We start from the raw sequence: 23,963 nt of genomic DNA on the forward strand, positions 1-23,963 counted from the left end.
CAGAGCGACGTGCCCACAGCCCAGAGGAAACGTTTCACCAGGGTGGAGATGGCCAGAGTCCTGATGGAGAGGAACCAGTATAAAGAGAGGCTGATGGAGCTGCAGGAAGCCGTCAGATGGACAGAGATGATCCGGTAAGATAGCGACAAGCCCTTAAAACACCTTCATTAGATGTGCTAACCATTGAGAACCATAAAGTTTTTTTTGCAAAAAATTATGTTGCAATACAAGAAAAAAAGGCATTTATGGAATCTGAAAAGTTTGCTGTGCTCACCCGAGTTAATATTTATGCCACAGTTAAAAACTGCGAGTCTTTTGGGATAAATATCCACCAGCTTTGGATTCTGTACAGGGTCTCCTTAAATCAGGGGTCTCAAACTCCAGTCCTCGAGGGCCGATGTCCGGCAGTTTTTAGATGTAGCTTAGGTAAAAAACACTGGAATGAAAAGACTTAATTACCTGCTCCTTGTGTAGACCAGTTCTCCAGAGCCTTAATGACCTAATTATTCTATTCAGGTGGTGCAGCTGAGGCACATCTAAAAGTTGCAGGACTGTGGCCCTCAAGGACTGGAGTTTGAGACCCCTACCTTAAATGAATCTGCCCAAAATGTCTTTACTAAAATAATGTTGGCCTCAAGGCTTCCAGACACCGAAAGAAGTGCAGGCGATCCAGCCAAATTCGCAGTACCGTAATTCCGCCACACGTTGCGCTGTTCCTCATGGGATTTTTCCGTCAGATCAGGCTACTAATATAGCCTTGTTAGCTCGCTAGCTAGTTAGCTAAAATGAAATAATAGTAATTTAAACTAAAATACACTAAATTTGATGGTTTTAGCAGGAGGAAATGTGGAACCGCTGAAACACTTTTCCAAGGCACTGTGCAGAGAGAAAACGAAGGAGGTTCCCTGTAGGGCAGTAGAGTCTTTAAGTAGAAATTCAGGTGCTGTCTTTATAATAAAAACAGCTCCAGACATTTATTTACTTATTTTTCTTTTCCTTTCAGTGCTTCAAAGGAGAATCCCGCTCTTCCAGAGAAGAAGAAATCCAGCCTCTGGCAGTTGTAAGCTCCTCTCCTTATTCACCTGAAACGTTACCAACTATGTGATCCGTATGTCATTCTGACCTTTCTTTTGCATTTTCTCTGGGTGATTCCCTCCAGGATGTAGGTAAATCTCGGGTGGCTTGTGATATTCACGTTCTAATAACAAACTCTTAACAGAGGAGAGCAAACCAAGAAGTGTTGCGTTCGATGCCAACCCTCTGATTTTTGGCAATGCTCTCCTTTGTTACGTTTTCTAAGGAAACAGTTTGGTTTGATGATGGACGCTTTTTTGGGGCAACATCTGACAAATGTACCGTCTCCACCCTGTTCCTGTGTGTCCCTTTATATTCTGCCTGATGTTGTGATGTCTCTGTGCAGGAGGTGTGTTGGGACGAGGGTTGTTCAAATTTAGTGGGATTATAGTAACAGTTTGTTCACAGGCGTAGACTTGACAGTTTTTTGTGTTTCTTGATGCAAAAAGCTTGACGGTAAACCAGGCTTACCTCATAGAAAATGCTGAATGCTGGACGTATTCGGTGTAGAGTTGATGGGAGCTGAGCAGAGATGCACCGATCAGAATTCGCTCCAAATTCACTGAAAATCTGGAGGATTTATTCCAGGAATCCAATTAACTTAGGTACTGAGTATTTTGATGATTAAAAGGATAAAAAAATCAGCTGATTGATTGATTAAAAAAATAAATAAAAATTGGCCCATTCTGCAGATTTTTATTCAAGCCCTTTTGATACAATGTTAGAGATATACCAAAAGATGCAATTAAAAATAGTTCAGTTCCTTTTCAAAATAAGAAAATTAACATTTTATTGCGTAAAACACATTAATAGCATTTCTTTAGTTGTCGCTTGTATTAAAGGATGCATCTCCATTGGGTAGCACATGTTTATAGACAGGTTGGGTTTTTTAAAATCTTGAGTCAAATTTAGGTATGTTTTTGTACAATTTTGGCTTAATTACAGCTCCGACTGTCTTGTCCTCTCAGCAGATGGCTTCCTTTGAGTCTACATACTCCAGTTAACGATTAATTGTTCACTAAATTCAATAATTGATTCATAACGATGAATCACAATTAAATGGTGATTTTATTATTTTAAAACAAATACGAAAAGATTATTTAAAACAAATAAAATGGCAGAGTGGACATTTTAAACTAGCTTACCATCTTTTACTGATTAGGAAAGTTAGGATAATTAAAGTGGCCGTTTCTGTGTGCGTTCTCGAGAGCGGGGGTGTGAAGCTCATTTTCAATCGGGCCAGATCAGAACCATGACTGTCCTCAAAGGACCGGTTGTGGCAGAACGTATCAATAAAACGACCCGTTAACAAACTTGAAAATTTCTCTTTATTCAGTTAGTACTTCTTAAAATGTAACAACTTTTCACATATTTTCACATTGATGTAATTATCTCCTTTACAAATGAAAACTTATTTGATTTGACTGATGAGATAATACTTAAGCACACAACTGTCATCTTAAAGTTCAATTTATCTGTTGTAGAGGGCCACATAGATAATTATGGTGGGCTGGATTTGGCCCGTGGGCCTCGAGTTTGACATCTGTGGTCTAGAGAATCCAGTGTGCAACAGATGGTGATTTGAAATCTCAAAAAGGAAGAAACCCAACAAATTGGCTGCACTCTGCTCATTCTTCCTGTTATCTGCTAAAGCTTTGCTCTCTCTCGCCTTCTCGCAGCCTGAATTACCCGCAGACATGTTTTGGCGTGCTGTGGAAAATAGGTTCTTAATTCTTTTTCCAAATTCATTTAAAGTTTTTTTTATTTATATAGCACATTTTCAGCAACAAGGCGAGACAAAGAGCTTTGCAGAACTTAAAAGGAAATACAAACAAAATAACAAACCAAAAGAAGAAAAAGCTAATTATAATGTTGATCTAAAGTAAATAAACTAGGTACTCCTATTCAGGGTTGGTAGATAAGTATAAGTAAGTATCATCTGGTCTAATTCCTTTTCTGCGTTGGGAGAATAGGAGTCTAAAACGTAGCTGCTAAAGTAGTTTTTTCTGGGTTCTAAGTTTGTTCGAATCCCTGTTCTGGGTTTCTAAATACGTAATCTCTGGAACCAACCAAAACTTACCTCATACGGTTAACTTAGTCCTCTTCCTGTGTTAACGCCATCCACACCGAAGAGTGTTGTGCTTAGTACGGTGCTGATCAGATTTTGGGGTTTACAACCTGCTCGTCTCGCATCAAGCCGATTTCTGGGTGCATCTCTGAAACGGGGGGTGTTTTCTGGACAGGCGTGTTCTGCTCTGTGTCGTTTACTAACTTCCTAGTGTTTGCTCTTTAACAACCCGCAATCCCTGCACACTAGCTCTCTGAAAGAACGGGCGTATCTACTTGCAAGAGAGATTTATAAAGTGAGGAGACATTTAGGTGGATTTTTTAAAATTTATTTATCTTTTGCCTGGATGAAAGCTAGCATGGTGTACCGGCATGGAGAAGGACTTCTGTTTTCCCCCTTACATGTTAAACCCCCTCTTACTGCTGGAGCTACTCCTTGTGTCCACCCTGCTATACGTTTGTCTCTGTGTGCTTCCACCCCTCCTCCTCTTCCTCCTCCTCTCTCTTTCTTTCTTTCCTTTTCTCTCTTCCCCACTTCCCCGCCCTTACACCTCCAGTTTCAGCCGTCTGTTTAGCTCGTCGGGCGGAGCGGGGAAGAAGCCGGCGGGGGAGGCGCCGGTCAACGTCAAGTACAACGCGCCCACCTCGCAGATTCAGCCGTCCGTCAAGAAGAAGAGCAGCACCCTGCAGCAGCTGCCCAGCGACAAGAGCAAAGCGTTTGACTTCCTCAATGAGGAGTAAGTCAGAGAGGTCGTCTTCACACCGCAAAAACCTTACCAAGTATTTTTATTTTTTTCTCTAGTTTCTAGTGCGAATATCTTGGTGCGCTTGAAAGACCACAGATAACTTTTCAGCAAGAAACAGGAGCTTGTTTAAGTCAATGATTCCTTATAATTGATGAACATATGCTACTTGTAAGTGAAATTACATCACAGATAGTACCTTTTCATCACTATTAAGGAATTATTGACTTAAAACAAGATTTTGTCTTAATTCAAGTGCACTAAGATGTCTGCACTAGAAATTAGACAATGTTGTGTTTTTGCAGGCCACAGGGTTAGGTTAGCCGCAGCAAGTTTAAAAAAAAAACACAATTTGGAGAATCACGTAGGGTTTCAAACAGAGCAGCTCTTTTTGTTTATTTAATTCTTTAGTTTTTACCCATAGTTTTTCTTTGAGATGTTTCAGAGAAACTGCGTCTTTATAACGAGCCTGTTCTGGGCCTGAGAGCAAACGAAACACTTTCTGATGTAAGACACTCGAGAATTTCTCATTTTTCTTAAAAATGTTTTTTGTTTAAATGTTTTAGGAAGGTAATACATACATATATATGTTTTTTTTTTTTTTTTTTTTTAATGATAGCCTTATAGCCTAGGGAATTTACAATTTACTCAGCAAAACTCCTAAGTTTCATTGTTGTTTTCTGTTGTTTTTGCATTGCTTTGGCGTGGAGAACTTTTGATAACTTTGCCTTTTGTTGTTTGTTTTTTTAAGGGGTGCTTCTAAAAGAAAACAAAACAAAAGTAGTAAAATGTGTATTTTTTTTTGGAAAAGCGTGACATTTTTTCCATAAGATTTGATACAAATATGTTCTCCATCATATATACACGTTGAGGTATTGAGTTTCACAAACTCAGGCCAAGATGAAGAACTTCATTAAAGGAGAACCAACAATATTTACACCGGGGATCATAGTTTTTCTAGAAGCATATGATTTTTTTTCTTTACATTAGGTCAAACTCTCTTTGGTCTTCTGTGGAAAAGCCGAGTTGTGAGTCCGTTGTTCTGCCCTTACAGTCCGCCAGCTGAGAGTTCGGTGTCACGGCGAGAGCAGAAGAGAGCTCAGTACAAGCAGGTCAAAGCTCACGTCCAGAAGGAGGACAGCAGAGTGCAGGCCTACGGCTGGAGCCTGCCCAAGAAATACAAAGTAATCAGACGGCTACTGAAGCATTTCAGACACATCCGTCCTGGATTCTCACTGAGCTGTTATGTGATTTTATTCATCCTGGATGCAAAGCTTGTTTGTTTGACTTTTCAGGCTAATGGAGGTCAGGCAGACGGCAAGATGAAGAATCTGCCTGTTCCCGTCTTCCTCAGGCCGCTGGATGAGAAAGATCCCACTATGAAGGTGTCTGCTGCTGCTTACAGTGCCGTCCAGAAGCACTCAGCTTCATTTTATACCCTGTGGATAGAAGAGCTGAAACGATTAATCGGATTAATTGTGATTAATCGGATTAATAGTGATTAATCAGATTAATTGTGATTAATCGGATTAATAGTGATTAATCGGATTAATTGTGATTAATCTGATTAATTGTGATTAACCGATTTTGGACATAATTGTCAAGCAGTTTAGTAACAGATTAATTGTTAACCGACTCAGAAAAGGCCATTTGCTAGAAAAAAAATCCCCCATCATTTCAGAGCATTAATTAAGCTGAAACTGTACAAAAAATAAATGCATTTTGCATTTAAGATAAAAAAAAAATTTAAAAATCTGTCTGTAAATATATTTTAACCAAAACTCCTCAAGTGGCAGTTTTAGCATCACCCGGTTCATATTTACTAAATTAATGCTGCGTAATTGCATTTCAGGCAATAAAATGTTTATTTCAATATTTATAAAAGGAATTTGAATATTTATTTGCATCTAATATTGCATTAAAAAGGCTTAATTTGGTAAATGAAAAATCTGTAAAATGTGCCATTTTTTAAAAATCCGATTAATCGTCAGAATAATTGATTAATTAGTTAGTTGGAAAATGTACTAATCTCGTTAAAAACAAAACAATCGTATACAACAGGAAAAATGTACAGAACCATAAAATGAAAGACAGCAGAAAGAGAGAGAGAAAACATCTTATATTTGCCCCATTTTATCCCAAAATGTAAAATAAGAAAAATGCAGCATTAGTGGGCTGTTTGTTGTGTTTGACCTCTCCGTGTCTGTGCTCCAGCTGTGGTGTGCTGCAGGTGTCAACCTGTCTGGAGGGAAAACCAGAGACGGAGGCTCCATCGTGGGAGCCAGTGTGTTTTACAGCGACGTGTCCGGTGCAGAAAGTCCCAGAAAGAAGAGAGGCTCGCAGAGCAGCGTGGATGAACTGGATCGGGAACTGAAGGTGCGCCACGTCCCCAGTTAAATGTAGCAAACAATACAAGGACACGGGGAGAGTGGTATGAAGAAAGTTCAAATTCAGTATGAGTTCACACTGCAACAACACAGAATCTCCCCCTTTTCGGTGGGCTTTCTGGTTGAAATATCCCTTAAAATAAGATAAAACTGACTTACAAGTGACTTTTCACCCAGATATGAGAGCTTGTTTTAAGTCAATAGTTTCTTAATTTTGATGAAAAAGTACTTGTTCCACTGGCGGATTGTTCCACTTATAACATTTTTCTGCCAGTAGGACTGGAAAAAAAGTTTATTGTAAGTCAGTTTTGTCTTATTTCAAGTGTACCAAGATATTTCCTCCAAGTAACTAGAAAGTTTATAGACATTTGGTAAGATTTTGTGTTTTTACTGTGTATTTTGTTTCTCTCTGCGTTTTCTTTGCAGGAGCAGCAGAAAGAGTTGCGGCACCAGGACGAGTTTTCCTCTCTGGTGTGGATCTCCACCAGCACCCAGTCCAATTCGAACGTCGTCGTCGTCGACGCCAACCAGCCCGGGAACATCCTGGAGAGCTTCTTCGTTTGTAACTCGCACGTCTTCTGCATCTCTAGTGTACCCGGTCGGTGATTTAAGAAAAACAAAAACAACGACAGTGCGTCCGAGACTTACTTTCAGTGGAGTGGAGCTCACTTTGATCGAACTACTACTTCCTCTTACCGTCAAGGCGCGAGAGAGACCGACTATCCAGCCGGAGAGGAAGCGTCTTCAAGCACTGACGCAGGCCCGGTGGGAGACGGCGGCTTGTCGACGGCCAACAGCGGCTCAGAGGCCGGCGACAGCATCCTCGGAGGCATCACAGTGGTGGGCTGTGACGGCGAGGGAGCGACGGCTGTTCCTCAGACAGCAGACAGTTCAGGTAAAGCACAAGAAACCAGTGGGACCAGTCAGGGTCACGTGAAGTCTTCTCACATCCATAAGACCCACCGACTCTCACCACAGACTCCAGACCAGCGGAAGAGGCCATGGAGGCCGTGGAGACCAGCGCAGGGCCTGTTGACCACAGCGAGAGCCTGAGAGGCATCTACACAGAGCAGGTCTTCACAGATCCACTGGGAGCGCAGCAGACCAGGGAGACGCCAGCTAACTATTCTCAGAGGTAAACGGCGACATGCAGAAAATACCAGTTGCGCTCAGATTTCCTTAAACTTGAGCTCTTGTGTTGCATAAATCTAAGATCCTAATGCTTCTGATCGCTGAAGTCCATTTCTTCATATGCAAAATCAATCCATTCAGGTAAGAGTAGCAATAGTTCATAAGGTTTTTCAAGCAAAAGTAAAATGAACAGTGCAATAAAACTTAACAGAAGTAACCATTTTCCCCCCAAAAGAAAGAGAAAGAATCAGTAACCAGCACTACTCACCTCTGAACACAGATCGTAACAAAATTAGTAGCTTATTCTTGTTAACAAGCTACTTGTGACTTGACTAACATTATCTGCATCCAACAGCTTTTCTCAACTTACTTGTTTCGTTTAGGAAAAAACTGAACATTTATTTGCCTTTTTCTGGTTTGCTGCTATGATTCCAACAGTCTGCACTGTGGCAAATCTCCATGGTATGATGTCAAATTTTAGTGATGTTGAATCTTTTAAAACCTTCGTATACCTCGAAGCGGATAACGATAGTCAAATCATGCTACTCCAGTTTGGACAAGTTGCATGTCCTCTGTTGTTAACTGTGGTGCTCTGTGTTTCTGGTTGTCTCTTGTGAGCAGAGAGAGCGATCTGCTGAAAGACGGAGTGAGTTCAAACCCCGACGCAGAGGAGCAGGACCTGATGATAGAAGAAGCTCAGAAAATGAGCAGCGTTCTGCCCACCATGTGGCTCGGGGCCCAAAATGGCTGGTAAGTTTTTATTTCTTTACTGACTTTCACTTACTGCTCTCCACCTGAGAACGTATTTGAGCCAAATTCAGTTTTGCTAACGAATTGCACCGTTGATCCTAGCGTGTACGTGCACTCGTCTGTTGCTCACTGGAAGAAGTGTCTCCACTCTGTAAAGCTGAAGAAGCCCGTGATCGGCATAGTGTAAGTTTATTAAAGAGCAAATGGCCCTTACAGGTTTTTTTTTCTTTTTTCCTCTTATTGTGTTGATTTAATGCCATGTCCTCCTCAGACACGTGAAGGGACGGGTCCTGGTTAGCCTATCCGATAGCACGATAGCCATTTTCCACAGAGGAACGGGTGAGACCAATAATCCTTAGTGTTGAACATTGACCATATATTTGCACAATTTGACATTTAAAAAATGAATTCACTTAGTCGAAACAAGGCAATTTTGAAAAAACTTGTTTTCCGATAAAAAAAAAAAAAAGATTTGGCGCCGTATCGACAACAGGAAGTAGGTAGGAAGTAGGATGATGGTGAGGCACGTTTTTTTTTTTTTATGACTTATTGCGTGAACAAGCTTTTTCTTATGTGATTTGAATAGTGTTTCTTATTTAATAGAAGCGCTGCCATTGCAAAATTGTGGTAGTTTTTTCTACATTAGCTGAACATCGACAAAGACTTGCGCACGTTTGCGTTGGAAACGCAGATGGTGTCCGTTTTTGAGGAAGTGTTTTGACTTTCCGTCGCCAGATGGGCAGTGGGACCTGACCAACTACCACCTGCTGGACCTGGGGAAGCAGCACCACTCCATCCGCTGCATGACCGTGGTGCATGACCGTGTGTGGTGCGGCTACAGGAACAAGATCCATGTGGTGCATCCCAGAGCCATGAAGGTTGAGGTGAAGGGAAACTTTTAGCCAGCTCAGCGATCCAATCCCAAACGGACCGTAAGATCAGCACGTTGGCTCACGTTTCCGTTTCTCTCGCTCTCGCAGAAAACCTTCGACGCCCACCCTCGTAAGGACAGCCAGGTCCGTCAGCTGGCCTGGCATGGGGACGGGATCTGGGTGTCCATCAAGCTGGACTCCACTCTCAGACTGTTCCACGCACACACACACCAGCACCTCCAGGACATCGACATCGAGCCCTACGTCAGCAAGATGCTCGGTCAGAACGAGGTCGCAGTCGGCCGTAAAAACTGGAGTTGGGTTTCAGAGTAAAACAGAGAAAGCGTCTTGCTGTCCCGCAGGTACTGGCAAGCTGGGCTTCTCGTTTGTGAGGATCACGGCTCTAATGGTTTCATGCAGCCGCTTGTGGATTGGGACTGGAAATGGAGTCATCATCTCTATTCCCGTTACGGAGAGTAAGTTCAGGAACTAAAGCCTTCGACTTAACAGTTCCTAAGGGAATACAAGCTGAAACCTTGAATTATCTTTTATGTTCTTGAATCCACCGACTCGCTGCTTTTGGTTATGATCTGTTAATCTAAATGCAGTCAGAAGCTTTGCTGAATACATTTAATGTTTAAAGTTAACCATGAACATCCTCTTAAAAGGAACCTATTATGCAAAATTCACATTTTTTTTTTACCTTTGTGTACTTCCATTTGAGTTTCTACCGCATCTAAGAAAACAGCTGAATCACTTAAAGAAAAAAACACCACTACCCAGCCAGTTTCTGGCAATAAGTTAAAGTTTTTTGGTGTCTGGAAAACGAACCACAAGAATCTTTTGAATGCGACGTCACAAATCACCCAGCACTGCCCCTCACCTACCAACCCCAACTAAGTTCAGGCATGTTACCTAGCAACCAAAGGAAATCTCCAGAACGTTTGGTCAGCTGGTTTTATGTGCTGTACAACGGCTGCTGGGAAAGACTTGACTTACAATCCCGAAACCACTTGCTACATTCATGTTGGTTGTGCAGGAGGCTCCACTTCTGCTTTTCAAAGATGTACAATTGTGCATCTGTTTGCATCCATTTTCGTGGCCAAAAGCAGCTTATTTGGATTTAAAGTGACAAGAGGCCCTAAAACAACTCATTCTGAAAGAAGCTCAAATTAGGCAGAACTGACTAAAATCTCATTATCTAAGAATGACGATGTGAAAAAGAATCTGATGAACATGTTTTGTATTGCCCATAAGCATATCCTAACCTATTCAAGAAAGCATAGTAGGTCACCTTTGAAGCTCTGTGATTTCTGTCTCCTCTACATTTTTGCTGTTCTGTTAGCAGCCAACAATGTAGCCAAGTCGTCAGGTAACAATCCTGGAAGCGTGGTCCGCGTCTACGGAGACGACAGCGGGGACAAGGTGACGGCCGGTACCATCGTTCCCTACTGCTCCATGGCTCACGCTCAGCTCAGTTTCCATGGTCACAGGAACGCCGTCCAGTTCTTCGCCGCAGTTCCAGGTAATTCAGCAGGAGTTTCGTTTTTCAGGCGGTGCTACAGATCTTGAAAACGGGCGTACCAAGATCACGTCAAGAAACAAAAGAAAACTTTTGAGAGAAAACAGTGAATCTTGGAAATGAATGGGACTTTTTTTGGATGCCCAGTTTTATTGTTTGGTATCCCCATGACGATGCCGGGACAATCAGTAGCTGCAACGCTTTTAGTCTTTTTATGGAGGTTTGAACCAGCTGACAGTCACTGCCTTGATTCATGAGTTGAAACTAATATTTTCCCATTTATTCAATATATTGATTTAATCAAATCTAACAAAAGCGTGGAATCACATTGGGTTCTTATTTTTAATTTTTACTATGTCAACTGATGATAAAAGAAACTCATCGTAAGAAAACAGACTCAAAATACTAAAGACTAAATATTATTAAGTTGACCAAATGATGAAATTGGAACAAAAACTTATTTAAAGGAAACACTGGGGTTGCAATTTTTATTTATTTTTTTGATATTAGGGGAATATTGACAAAGTTTTGCACACTTTTCTAACAGAAACGCAGGTATTGAAGGTTTCTAATTACTTTTGTGTTGTTTTTTTTTGCTGCCAGGTCACGCAGATCCGTCGGCATCCAGCGGAGGAGAGTCAGCGGGAGACAAGTCCGCCGACGTCTCGGCTCAGGAAGGAAGCAGGTCCATGTTGGTGATGAGTGGAGGAGAAGGCTACATCGACTTCCGAATGGGTGAGTTTCTGTGCCGCAGCGGAAACAAACGGCGCAATCAGCGACGCTGGGGTGAACACGTTTCCGTCTCTCTGCAGGTGATGAGGACGGGGAGGCAGACGAGCTGGACGACCCCGCCTTAAAACTGCAGCCCTTCCTCACGAAAGCCGAGCGCAGCCACCTCATCGTCTGGCAGGTCATGGTCGGCGAAGACTGAACTCGGCATCAGTGAAACCCTGATTTGCCCCCTTGTTTTTATTTTAAGACCACAGAAACAGAGGAGAAAGCACAAGATTAATCAGCACTTATTTTTTTATTTTGCTCCCTCGGTCTTGAACAATGGAAGCAAAACAAGCAAAAACTGCTCTGCGAGCATTTTTCTCTGTTAACCTTGAACGCATGGAACTGCTTTGTCCTATTTTTTTTCTTTCATGTCATGAATTTCAAGCATTGTATCTCATCGCCTCGCTGATTTAAATTTTATTTGAGGTAAGCCGGATGTTTGCCGGCTTTCCGCTCGAATCCCCTCACCTGCGCTCACTCGGGACACTGCTGATGTTCCGTCAGCTGGTCAGAGGGAGGAAAACAGCTTCCTGTTTGTCCTCTGACGAATGCAAGACGTAGCGAGCGACATGGGAGTCAATCATGGCGGGATTGTTTTTCCCTATCAAATTTCGGTTCTGTTTTTTTTTTTTTTTTTTTCCGTGGAGAACTTCTTTGAAAGCCAATGGCTGACTCATATTTCAGCTGTGTTTGGCTCTGACACTCATATTCATCCCATGTGCAAAGGCTTAATAGGAATGTTTTTCATGGTGTATTTCAAATGGCCCGGTTTGTGCCTCAAATATCAGCAAAGCATTCATTCAACAAAAAAAAAACAACCCACACACAACAATGTTTCTGAAGCACAAAAAACTACTCTCAGTTGCTTTTCTTTTGCCCACAATACAGATGTGGGTTGTCGCCCATGTGGATTTAATAAAATAACACGATGCATTCTGTCAGTATTACATGTGGGAGCGGGTGAGTCACTGTCAGATACTGTCCGGAACATTGCACATCTGGATCCAAACAGATGTGCTCACAAAAGAACCAACAGATTTGAATCTGTTTATTTTGTAGTCGTTTCCGAACCCTAGCGATCCTAGTGGTGAACACACGTATTTTATCACGACGGCTAAGAACACACTAGGTTTAGCTGTTTTATAGGAAGCACGTTAGGAGAAATTGTCAGGTGTGTATAGTCCTTGAAAATGACATTAAACGTTCCCTAAAGTGCCTCCACCAGGCCAAAGATTTGAATTTCACTGTAGGTCTCAATAGGTGACATTTTTTTTGGATAAAAGTGCAAAAAACTTAATCATAAATTTGAGCTTGGGTTCCGTTTTCTGCCTGGGACAGTCGAGATGGTTCTCAGCTTCGGTTCTACATTAGCATTGACACTGGACACGATTTATCCCAGTTATATATTTTTTCCAGGCTCTGCTGAAGTTGGGAAAACACGCAATAACACTAAAGGTAATAAGAAGGTGTCATTGTTTGCAGATGACATACTGACATCATTTTCTCTGGTTTATCGTGAACCCATACTGTTGTCTCCAATCTTACTGAATACCCCAGCTTTACCGCCATGACATCATGTGATTTCATAGAGCAGACTTGGTTGAACGTTTCGCATCACTTTGTCTGTTTTCTGCTCCCAGCACACTTTAAGAGTTGCCTTAGACATCAGAGTTCGAACAGTCTGTGACAGAGTTCTTCTATTTTTCTCTAAAGAATTTTGTTCGCTACCAAAGACTGCTATGACGTCACGCAGTAATAAAGTCTCACCTAGCTTTCACTGCAGCATGTTTGGAACAGGAAGCCAGGTTTTTTTTTTCTAACAGAAATCCAGGTGTGCTGATGTATTCAGATAGAGATATATATATATATTTTTTAACTTTTCCTATTTGTAAAAAGGAGATATTTTCGAGGCGTGCGAGTCGTGAACGTGCGAGAGAGAGCTGTTACGGTTGGACGGTGAAGGAGAGTCCATACGCGCCCCCCATTGGATGCTCGTTCTGTTCCCGGATGAGAAACCAAACTCTAAGCTGTTTGGTTTTGCAGCGCTGATCTGCTTGCTTTCAACCAAACCTGTTTAGTAATTCAAATGTCTTTTTTTTTTTTTTTATCCGATTTTTATTTCTTCTTTGAGTGTGGCTAAATGGTTTTATTCGGGGAATTTCAACCTCCTTCTGCCCTCTGTGAACACTGCACTCATGCTTTTTGTTGTGTATTTCTTTATGCAACTGTGTGCGTTTGCGTCTTCTCTCCGCGAGAGAAGATTTATATATATCTACACATAAATATTTCAATTTCGCCATTTCAGTATTTATTTTTGATGGATGAACCTTTGCGATTGAGAATGTATCTTTGTACATTGAATATATATGATTATATATGTATGAAACTCAAAGATGGTTTGGATTTTATTGAGTTGTACCCTGAGGATTTCCTCAGCTATGCACCACATCTCTGAGGGGAGACATGGAGGAAATTAGGGGTTTGAAAACTGCACACACCTTCTCTGTCCTCTTGCAATCAGTTGTCCTATAAATTTGAACTTCTACTCAACGACGGGGCAGTCGACTCCCTTCGCAGACTCCTTCCTTATATTTGTCCTCACTGCAGTCTGCTTTTAGGTAACTCTGACAGGAGCGCAGTTTTTTCCAAATCAGCAGTAAATGCATCATCTTAAACCCCTGCAGCATCTCTAGCGTTACCTATTTTTAACAATTAATTAAAGCAACGTTTGTGGGCAACGTCTTTGGTTGCATCTTGTAATTTTTTTTGTCTAGTGTTTTGTGTGTGCGTGTGTGTGTGTGTGTTAATGTGCATGCCAAGTAGGGGCCGGCAATCTAAGCCCTGGGCCCCGAAGCTGATTTTGCCCCAAATCGAGGAGATTTTATTTATTTAATTTTAGTAATTTAATTACAACATTGTGCTTTTATTTTTTCCATTAATATAGCTTTAATCTTATAGAAATCAATCTACAAGGGCTAAATGAAAAATAACATTTTCTTGGGTTCCCCCTGGTGGCCGCTGTAGGTAATGTTTCACCGGTGATTTGAGCTGCCGTGCAATCCGTAGTCAAACTTCCAAAGTGGAAGATAAGCAAGCAAACCAATGTCGCCAAAACTAACTTATTCTTCAGGGAGAGAGAAAAAGAAGAATAGAAAAAAAGCCAAGATAAAGGTATGTTCTCTTGGTAGAAGAGACAAGAAAATTAGCTAAAAGAAAATTAGCTTGATAGCAACGTTGAACGTCCCGTTCGACAGCCAAACATTTATGCTAGCGTCCTTGTATTTGTGTGAAAATGGGTTTGAGTTGCTTCTCGAGCTTGGCCCCGTATATTTCTGAGTTTTCTTTTCTTCTTTTGGCTCCATAATGTTTGATAACAAAGATTAACACTTCTCAATGTTTGAGAAGCAGCAGCATTCATGGCGCGCGACTTTATAAGGTTAACAATTTTTACTGCCTCGTCCAGCACAGCGCGCAGCTCTTGGAGCATCCTCTTAGTTGCCAAGGCCTGGCGGTGGATTATGCAGTGCGTCCAAATAGCAGCCGGGGCGACCTCTTGCACCTTTTTTACCAGACCACTATGCCGGCCTGTCATTGCCCTTGCTCCATCAGTGCATATTCCACAGCAGCGGCCCCAATCCACATTATTTTCCCGCATGAAATCATTCAAAACCTTGAAGATTTCTTCTGCTGTAGTGCGCGAGGGCAGAGGGTGACAAAACAAAAACTCCTCATGCACATTTAGCTCTTTAACATAACGCATGTACACCATTAATTGAGCACAGTTGGCGACATTAGTCGTCTCGTCCACCTGAAGGGAGAAGGAAGGGCTTTCACGAACACTGTCCACTACCTGTTGCCGCACATACGTGAGATTCGGCGTTGGATGGTATTGTCAGACAACTGGATGACATTCAGTTTGGCAGCAGCAGCTTCTCCCATCATTACTGAACACATGTCCTTAGCAGCAGGAAGGAGTAAAGTTTCACCGATGCTGTGGGGTTTCCCCGTCTTTGCAATGCGTAAGGCCACCCTTTAAGATGCTTCGGTTGCCTTAGCGTTAACAGTACTGAACGTCTCTATTGTTTTTTTCTGTGTGCACAGCTCCTTCACCTTCCTCTCAAAAAACTCCCGCGGCTTGGTGACTAAACTCGGGTGCTTTGTTTCAATGTGACGCCGGAGCTTACAGGGTCTCATGCTATCATTAGCCAGAACCTCCTTGCAGATTACACATTGCGGCCTTGGAGCATCATCGGGAGCAGTCCAGGAAAATCCAAACTTTAAGTAGTCGTGGTCATACTTCCTCTTTTTTCTACTTACGCCAGAGCTTGTCTCCCCTCCCTTTTTCTTTACTAAAAATTTGCCCATTCTTTCTCTCATATCAGTAGACAGCAAGCAGATAGCTTCTTTTCCGGTATATTTTTTCCCTCGCACCGTGCCTCCCCTAAAGTACTCTGGCGCCCCCTAGGGGAGGCGCGCCTCACTGAAAACCGCCGTACTAGAATATAAACATGAAGCAACAACAGATCACTTGTGAACATGAAGCTTTTCCAGCAGAGCTTTCATGGATCGAAATGATGGAACGAAACATCCAAGTCGACTACGACGCCATCATTGTTTTTGAAGATGACAGTGAGCCTGAAGATGAATCAGCAGAGATCCAGGCGGAACCAAGTCCTTCCGGCGACTTTGAGAGTCCAAGATCATTGGAAGTCGAGCAGAAAACAGCTCCCTCCGCTGGCTTCGAGATCATCCCCTTAGTGGAAGACATGAAAGAGACTAGCCAACACGTCATTGATCTCACAAAGCAGGTAGACGATCGTAAAGAACAACTGCAGAGTAAGATTTTTGAACTCCATGAAGAAAGAGACCGAAGGATTGCATGTCAGGCTGAAGTGAAATTGCAGCAGGAGGAGATTTAAAAACTGCAAAAAATGCTGGAAAAAGAACGTCACCTGCAAGTCAAACGTGAAGATGGAGCAAAGGTTTCTTGCTCTTCCAAAATTACAGCTGACGAGCATTCTTCAACAGCTGGATTACTTCAAGCGGGAGGCAGAAAAATACAACTCCCGCAATAAAGACGTAATGGTAGAAGAATACAAAGTGAGACTTAAATAGGAGGAGCAGCTCAAAAGTCATACTGAGCAAGCTTCAAAAATCCAAGAACAGGAGGAAACGGTGAAATCATTGCAGGGTCAGGTTGTAGACCTGAAGATGAAGTTGAAAGCTGCTGTGGAAAACAACCATCAGAGAGTCTCCATCCAAACAGAGGCCCTCCTGCAAAAAGAAGGCTCCCTGCAAACAGAGGAGACCAAGGAAAGACAGACATCCAATCAACCATGGAGGTCTGTCGACAACCAGGGACTCTTGAAGAAAGACGGACCTCTCAAGGAAAGACGGACCTCCAATCAACCGGGGAGGTCTGAAGAAAGACGGACCTCCAATCAACCGGGGAGGTCTGAAGAAAGACGGACCTCCAATCAACCGGGGAGGTCCGAGGAGAGACGGACCTCCAATCAACCGGGGAGGTCTGAGGAGAGACGGACCTCCAATCAACCGGGGAGGTCCGAAGAAAGACGGACCTCCAATCAACCGGGGAGGTCCGAGGAGAGACGGACCTCCAATCAACCGGGGAGGTCTGAAGAAAGACGGACCTCCAATCAACCGGGGAGGTCTGAAGAAAGACGGACCTCCAATCAACCGGGGAGGTCCGAAGAAAGACGGACCTCCAATCAACCGGGGAGGTCCGAGGAGAGACGGACCTCCAATCAACCGGGGAGGTCCGAGGAGAGACGGACCTCCAATCAACCGGGGAGGTCCGAAGAGAGACGGGCCTCCAATCAACCGGGGAGGTCCGAAGAGAGACGGGCCTCCAATCAACCGGGGAGGTCCGAAGAGAGACGGGCCTCCAATCAACCGGGGAGGTCTGAAGAGAGACGGGCCTCCAATCAACCGGGGAGGTCCGAAGAGAGACGGGCCTCCAATCAACCGGGGAGGTCCGAAGAGAGACGGGCCTCCAATCAACCGGGGAGGTCCGAGGAGAGACGGGCCTCCAACGGACATATAATGGTGTGTTCACACCAAACATGATTTGACTGTCAGGTGCATCTGATTTACATTCAAAGTCTATGTGGAGTCACGTCGAGGACCTATGTGGCGCCATTTGAACCATTTGACGCATCAAGCGCGTCCAACATTCCATATTGACTTTGAATGTGAACAAGATTCACCAGATGCTCAAACCTGTTTGACGTGAACACATCGTTAGAATGTTCAGTTCCATTGGCAACAGTGACATCAGCGGTGATGACATCGCTGTTTAATGCATCAAATGAATCTCAGGCTGTGTTTTCATTCCTGCTCCTGTTTCAGACTTATAAGTTATGAATCTTCTACAGGAGCATTGTTAAAATTATTTGAAGGCACAGAATCTGCCTAGTACAGTTTCACATTCTCAGGTGAGAGACTCACCTGGTATAAAGTTAATTTTACTGGAATTAGACCGAAGATGAATTAGTTTAATCAAAGCATGTCATGATTATGTGTGCATGTACTCCATCTTAAGTACAGAGCATACTAGTTTATTTTTTTTTACTTTTACCACTAGATGATATGTGAAGCATCGCGTGGCACAGTGGATGACACTGTGTCGCGTGTCATCCACGCGTTTGCGTGGGATGACCGCAAACGTGGTCGTCCCACGTTTGCCTCTGGTCCTCAGTTCTTTTGCCGCATGTCTTTCCCATAGCCCCCCTTCCTGTCCGATTACTGTCAAAATAAAGGACACTAATGCTGGAAAAGCCTTAAAAACAAATGCAAAAGAAAAAAAAATTACTCAATGTGAAATATGAGTAAAAAATAAACAGTTCACTCAGTTTTTTTTCCACTACACATGCATTAACCAGGATGTGACAATGAAGTCTAATTTCTTTCTTTTTTTTTTTTTTTTTTTTTTTTAAGCACAAACTTATTGAATGAAGCCCAGTACATTCCTGAACTGAGGAAGCATGCAGTTCTCTCTCTCAACACCAGATGGCGGCCTCGGTCTGGAGTTGTACTGGTTTATTTGTGACTTTATTAGAAGGACAAAGGCACCCCTCCCCTGCCTGTGATTGGTCCAGCACTGTTCTATTCAGGGCCTCAGCGACACAGGGCTTCTGCTTAGCAGGGTGAGGCTTTAATCTCACCCTAACATCTGTCTTCTTGGACCACAGAAGCTGCTGGGGTCGGACATTAAGTTGCCCATCTACATCTGTTTCCTTTAGTGTTGTTAATCAGTGCTTGGGTTTGATTTTGATGTTCATAGTAACTTTTGTCAAGCTGCTTCATATAAGAGGAAAGCTTGTCCAGCAGGGAGGAAGCCCCTGTCTCTGAAAGTGATAATGTTGACAGCTTGGACAGAAAAGAGCTTCTAGACCTAACAGGACTTAAAGAGAGCTGACAGTTTGTTCCCACGTGGCTTACTACGCAGTAATCCTGTTATGTCAGTAATCCTGACTTAACTTTGACGATTCACAACAAATTTCTGCACGCTTGCATCCGGCGTTTATGCATTTCTGCTTAGAAAGTTGCAAAAGCCTCTGGAACATGAGCCTTAGTTGACCCCAATGCCAAGTTAGCCGACAGACAACTGGAAGTCTGTGGGATCAGGTTGTACCATGAACTGTACAGCTCATTTTTAACGCTGTAGTGATTTGAGCAGCTTTGGGTCATAGAAGACTCTTACCAATTTATAGACCGTCAGTTCTGCCCTAAACACGTCTGATGTGTTTATTTCTTTCCTGCGCTCTGGTAGAAATTTCTTAACTTAGCATGTTGCAAGCTAGTGTCCTACGACCGGACGGGAGTGGAAGTTGCAGAAACATTATGTTTCCATATGGTTTCCTATCTGATGAAAACAGATGCTTCTCTTGAAGTTGAATTTTTAGCTCTGGCAAAATCAAAGACGCCCCAGAGTCAAAATCTAGTTACAGCAAGTCTTTTGAATTATGTAGCCACCATTTTTTGCACATGTGGAAATATTGGCTTGTTTTTCTTTGCAAGATAATTCAAGATTCGTCAGACTGGATGGAGAGCCTTTGCATTTTGCTATAGATTCAGATGAGTTTAGCTCTGGACTTTGATTGGGCCATTCTAGCACTGGTTGTATGCTTAGTGTTGTCCTGCTGGAAGGTGAGCCTCAGTGGTCTTTTGCTACCTCTAAAATTTCCTAAGTTCAAAATACTTGCAAGCCACAAAAATGCATTTTTGTTGTTGTTTCTATTAAAAAAAAGTATCATAATTTTCTTTTCATTATTTGAACCTACTTAACCCAAACAAAAAATGCAATACTATAATTAAACTGGTAAAGGGGCCAGAATAATTTTTTTAAATATTCCACATCAGGATTTTTTATTTTTACCGTTTGCCTTATTAAAAGGAAGTTCAGTTTAGTTGTTTTCTATTTTGTTGGTCTAGAAAGATGCTTCAGATCCTTCTCAGCGATGGAAATGAAAACATGCCACTCTTTCGTGGGCAATGCTTGCTGTACTTTGCCAACTGCATTGACTGCATGCAGCCAGATCTGTTTTTCAGTAAAGATCAGGGTACTTTGAAATGAAAATGAACACAAGATGTGATAATATTAGACAAACACTTTGTAATACCTAACATTTAAGGATTTAAGACTTATTTGGGAACGTTTTGTCCTAAAAAATATTTTAAAAATGTCCGCCACTGGTGCTGGCACACCAACCAACTCTGACCAGTTTACGTTTGCCGTTAGATTTATTGTAGATATGCCAATATTTAGCAGTAGTGGCATTACAGAAGGTGGCCGTTTCATTAATAAATGAATGAATAATGAACCATTTTTAAGCTACTAAGTTCCATTTTCTCACTTTCCTCCTCCTGATTAAAAGTTTGATTCTCTTTAGGACTGAACTGCCTGAACCTGATAAAGTCCAATCAGTCACACGCAGCTCTCACTCACTGAATCCCCTTTTCTTTTTTTTCTTTTTTAACAACGAACGTCCTGCTATGCCTCTGTATTGACAATAAAGGTCAAAACCTTTTTCCTGCCAGCCCTTGTAACACGAGAGTCTGTCGGCTTGCATTATCTAACAGAACCAGTTTACAGTCTTAGCAGTTATGCAAGCTAGCCAGATGGAGGCTGCGGGCTCATAAGTGCATTCCAGCCACGTCCCTCCGAGGCCTCTTGTGCTAACCGCTGCCCTTGATGCTCCGGGTCAAGCAACCTGCTAATACCGCTCCACATGTCTGTTTATAGCAACACATAAAAACCGAGAGGTAAAGAAATGCTGCTACAGCACGCTACGAAATGATAATTTGAAGTTCTTTGTGTCGTTTCCAGACGGTTACAATGGATATTTTGTGGTTTGTTCTGTTGTTTTGTTTGTTTGTTTGTTTTTTTTGCACCGCTCTGTTTAGTCATACTCCATTTAGTCTGTCACTATTTCCTTATATAATCCCCAGGCATAAACCCCCCCACCCCCAAAAAAAAACCAGCATATATTTTTCCTCTTCTGCTTATGGTTTGGGACTGTCAAATTGTTTAAAAGCGAATCGACATCATCCCCCCCACCAGGTTCACACACTCTGGTTCTTTTCGTCGTGACGCTTTAATCGGCTTTGTTGGCACCACGTTCACCGAGCCTGCATGTCTCAAACACAATCAATGCACCGGAAAAAATAAAATAACATGAAATAAGCGTGTCCTGATTAGAAGCACTCATCTTTTTCACTCCAGCCAGGAGCCTGAGGCAAGTAGGAAGAAGAAGAAAATCTCCCAAACGTTTTCTGTTTCATTCAGGCAGCTGGGAAACTGTGTATCTGTGGCGTGACGACGTGAAAAATAAAATTAGGGTGGTGAAAAATCCACTGCCTTAGTTTAAGAAACAATGCAGAGATTGGCTCTAGATTAGTGATATTGAAATGCCATGGTATTAGTTGCCAGAGGGAAAGCTGACGACATGGTGTTTGTCCTGACAACGGTCTTATAATGGCTCTCAGAACTTATATTTGGCACCCTGTATCTAAGACTCTTGTTTTGAAGTAGAAAGGAATGTAATTCTTGACCTACGTTGACAGAGTCAAAACACAGAAATCTGTGTTTTATGCATAACAGATTTCTTAGTTCTGTTTTTTTAAACCTAGTCTTTTTTTAAGGCTATGTTAAAAAAAGATTTATCTGTTCATCAGAGCGAAGCTAATGCAGTTTTTCATAAAGTCTCCCGTTCAGATCTTTAGCTTAGAACTAAACCAATATTCTCACAAACTTAATTTTAGATTAATCAACTTTTATTCTATATTTGAAAATCCAAATAAGATTGCTAAACACCCTCTCATTCCATAATTATAATATAATAAAATGAGCATAACAACAGTAATAGTTTTATGCCATAATATTAAAAAATGTGAGCCTTTAAGAATGTCCTCACATTATTGAAGGCTAAAATTCATATATTTAATCTAAAAAGTTTAAAATTGATTACATTAATTTAAAAAAAAAGCAGGTCGGCCTTGAATATGTTAATCACAGGTCTTGAATTTAGTTTTTACAGGACTATTAAATCTATGTTTTGATTTTTTTATTACTTTTTCTCTTTCGTCAGGCGACACTTCATTCTGTGACTCCAGACGGTTGAGGCTGTCGCTAACTAGCCGCTGATATAACCCTTGCTAGCTAGTCAGCTAGCTTTTTGAATCTATCATAGGTAAGTGCAAATTTATCACCAGTTGGCTGGGCGACGTTCGTTCATTCCATTCATAATGACCTTAAAAAGTCTATGATTTCTTGTGAAGCATCTCTTTGTTAAACTGCTACATCTTAAGTCAGGGATTTAAAGCCGTTGCTGATAAAAAAAACAAAAACAAGTTACACTGAATATTTTTGTTGGCCAAAGGAACATCTTGTTCCACAACAAGCGGGACCAGATCAAAACTAGTCCTACTTGACATTTTTATGCCTAACACAGATTTCTTAGTTCTGTAGTTTTATTAATGGGGTCATAATGAGGTATTTGTGTGTAGAAATTGCAGGAATGAGACTAAGAATTTAACACAACTTCAAATAAAGCTGTAACATTAAGAAAATGTGGAAAAAGTGGATGGTATCCAGATGTTTTGCCAGCTAGATTGAATATGGTAAATGTAGCTAGCATGGCTTCTTCAAAGGTCTCAAAATGAGCTTTGACTATTTCTGAGAGTAGATTCCTGAAATATTATCTATTCTCTTTTTAATTCTCAAAAGTGAGTTGCAAGGTTGTAATAGCTTTGGGTTTTTCATTATAGCCTAGTTTTAGTTCGTCATGACTGTCTAATTCAGCTCATTTTAATTGTGTTTTTTAATTTTTATTATTAGTTCAATTTTGTTTATTTTTAGTTTGAATTAGTTACATTAGTAGTTTTGGTTTCTTTCTACTTTGGTTAATTGAAAAAATTCAGAAAAATCAAAATGTTGTGATTAAGTATAAATCGATGGGTGTGATGACTACTCAACAGAAGACGCCATTCTAAGAAAACATATTTAATTATTGTCGCACAAACAACTGACTCAGTTGTTTTTCCCCAACTTTTACCGTCATCATTTTGTGGACTAGCGTTAGGAGGAGCATGGAGTGCTGTAATTTGCCGACAGCTGATATGAAATCAATTTCACATCAGCTCAAAATGCTAATAAATGGATTCATAAACACAAAAATGAAGGACATTATTTGTATATGTTCAGTATATTTTAGCTATTTTTACAAACCTGCGTTTTAGTTGGAGTTAGTCATAGTTTTTCTACATTAATTATCGTTCTCATTTATATTGGTTAACGAAAAGGTTTTCTCATTTTCAGTTTTCATTGTTTTGTTAGTTTTACGTAACGATATTGACTTAGGTGAGTTGATCTTGTTTGTCAGTGGCAGAGAATTGAAATCTGTAGCGGATGCTTAAGCAACAAGCTGAGCTTTAATCTGCTGATGTAAAATTGGCATCATCAAACACAATGCACTTATCACATGGGTGTCATGAGGTTCATGCAGTGTGTTTTCATTTTAAGGAAATATAAGACGGCCACAGGCCTATTGGCAATTTCTTGATTGCATTTCACGTTCCGAGGACCCGGCTGCTGCTGAGCATGAAACTCTGGAGCTGTAAATGTTAATAAGCTGTCAATAAATGGATTTGGGTCTGGATGCCCCGCAGCTCTTCTTTTCTGTGGATAAATAGTCAAACTGAGTTGTCTGGATGAATTAAAGAGCCCCAACCACAGAACCGCAGCAGCTCTGAATCCATGTCAAATAAAAAATGAGCATTTATTTCACTGCACACAAAAAAAGGGTTTGTTGAAGTGCTTCACAGAATCAAAGTACAGTGGATCTCAGAGATTTGTGCAAACCCCCTGTTTTAGGGAGACAGGCACTTTGTCTTAAATGTGACAATTTTCTATATTATTTCCCCTCATATTTGTCGTATTTTTGTTTATATCTCACACTTAAGATCAGCAAAAAAATTTCAGTTGCACAAAGAAAGAACCTGAGCAAATACAAAAATCAGTTATATTAAGCGAAAAAGGCTTTCCAAAGCAAATTTAGTTTTACTAACTACATAAAGCTGGAACTGTAGAATAAATAATTTATATAAAACCCACCCGTAG

At 41.5% G+C, this 23,963-nt stretch overlaps 1 protein-coding gene across 6 annotated transcripts in view; it reads left to right on the top strand.

Moving 5' to 3' along the window:
* spag9b (sperm associated antigen 9b) overlaps positions 1-14,065 on the top strand; it is a 46,918-nt gene extending 32,853 nt beyond the window's left edge. For 2 of the 6 annotated variants that reach the window (XM_044102198.1, XM_044102201.1), the window contains 18 exons: positions 4-134; positions 1,004-1,060; positions 3,699-3,878; positions 4,939-5,068; positions 5,180-5,269; positions 6,099-6,260; positions 6,698-6,869; positions 6,975-7,166; positions 7,250-7,406; positions 8,024-8,152; positions 8,255-8,335; positions 8,424-8,491; positions 8,888-9,036; positions 9,133-9,304; positions 9,387-9,500; positions 10,373-10,549; positions 11,150-11,281; positions 11,359-14,065. In XM_044102198.1, the coding sequence (XP_043958133.1) occupies positions 4-134; positions 1,004-1,060; positions 3,699-3,878; positions 4,939-5,068; positions 5,180-5,269; positions 6,099-6,260; positions 6,698-6,869; positions 6,975-7,166; positions 7,250-7,406; positions 8,024-8,152; positions 8,255-8,335; positions 8,424-8,491; positions 8,888-9,036; positions 9,133-9,304; positions 9,387-9,500; positions 10,373-10,549; positions 11,150-11,281; positions 11,359-11,477 (2,412 nt within the window). In that variant the 3' untranslated portion in view covers positions 11,478-14,065. Of the gene's footprint in view, positions 1-3; positions 135-1,003; positions 1,062-3,696; positions 3,879-4,938; positions 5,069-5,179; positions 5,270-6,098; positions 6,261-6,697; positions 6,870-6,974; positions 7,167-7,249; positions 7,407-8,023; positions 8,153-8,254; positions 8,336-8,423; positions 8,492-8,887; positions 9,037-9,132; positions 9,305-9,386; positions 9,501-10,369; positions 10,550-11,149; positions 11,282-11,358 lie in introns of all 6 variants that reach the window. The other 4 variants (XM_044102195.1, XM_044102199.1, XM_044102196.1 and 1 more) reach the window with 3 other exon arrangements.
* Positions 14,066-23,963: the final 9,898 nt, after the last annotated feature.

Source organism: Gambusia affinis, linkage group LG20 (genome assembly GCF_019740435.1).
Source record: "Gambusia affinis linkage group LG20, SWU_Gaff_1.0, whole genome shotgun sequence".
In the NCBI taxonomy this organism is placed as follows: domain Eukaryota; kingdom Metazoa; phylum Chordata; class Actinopteri; order Cyprinodontiformes; family Poeciliidae; genus Gambusia; species Gambusia affinis.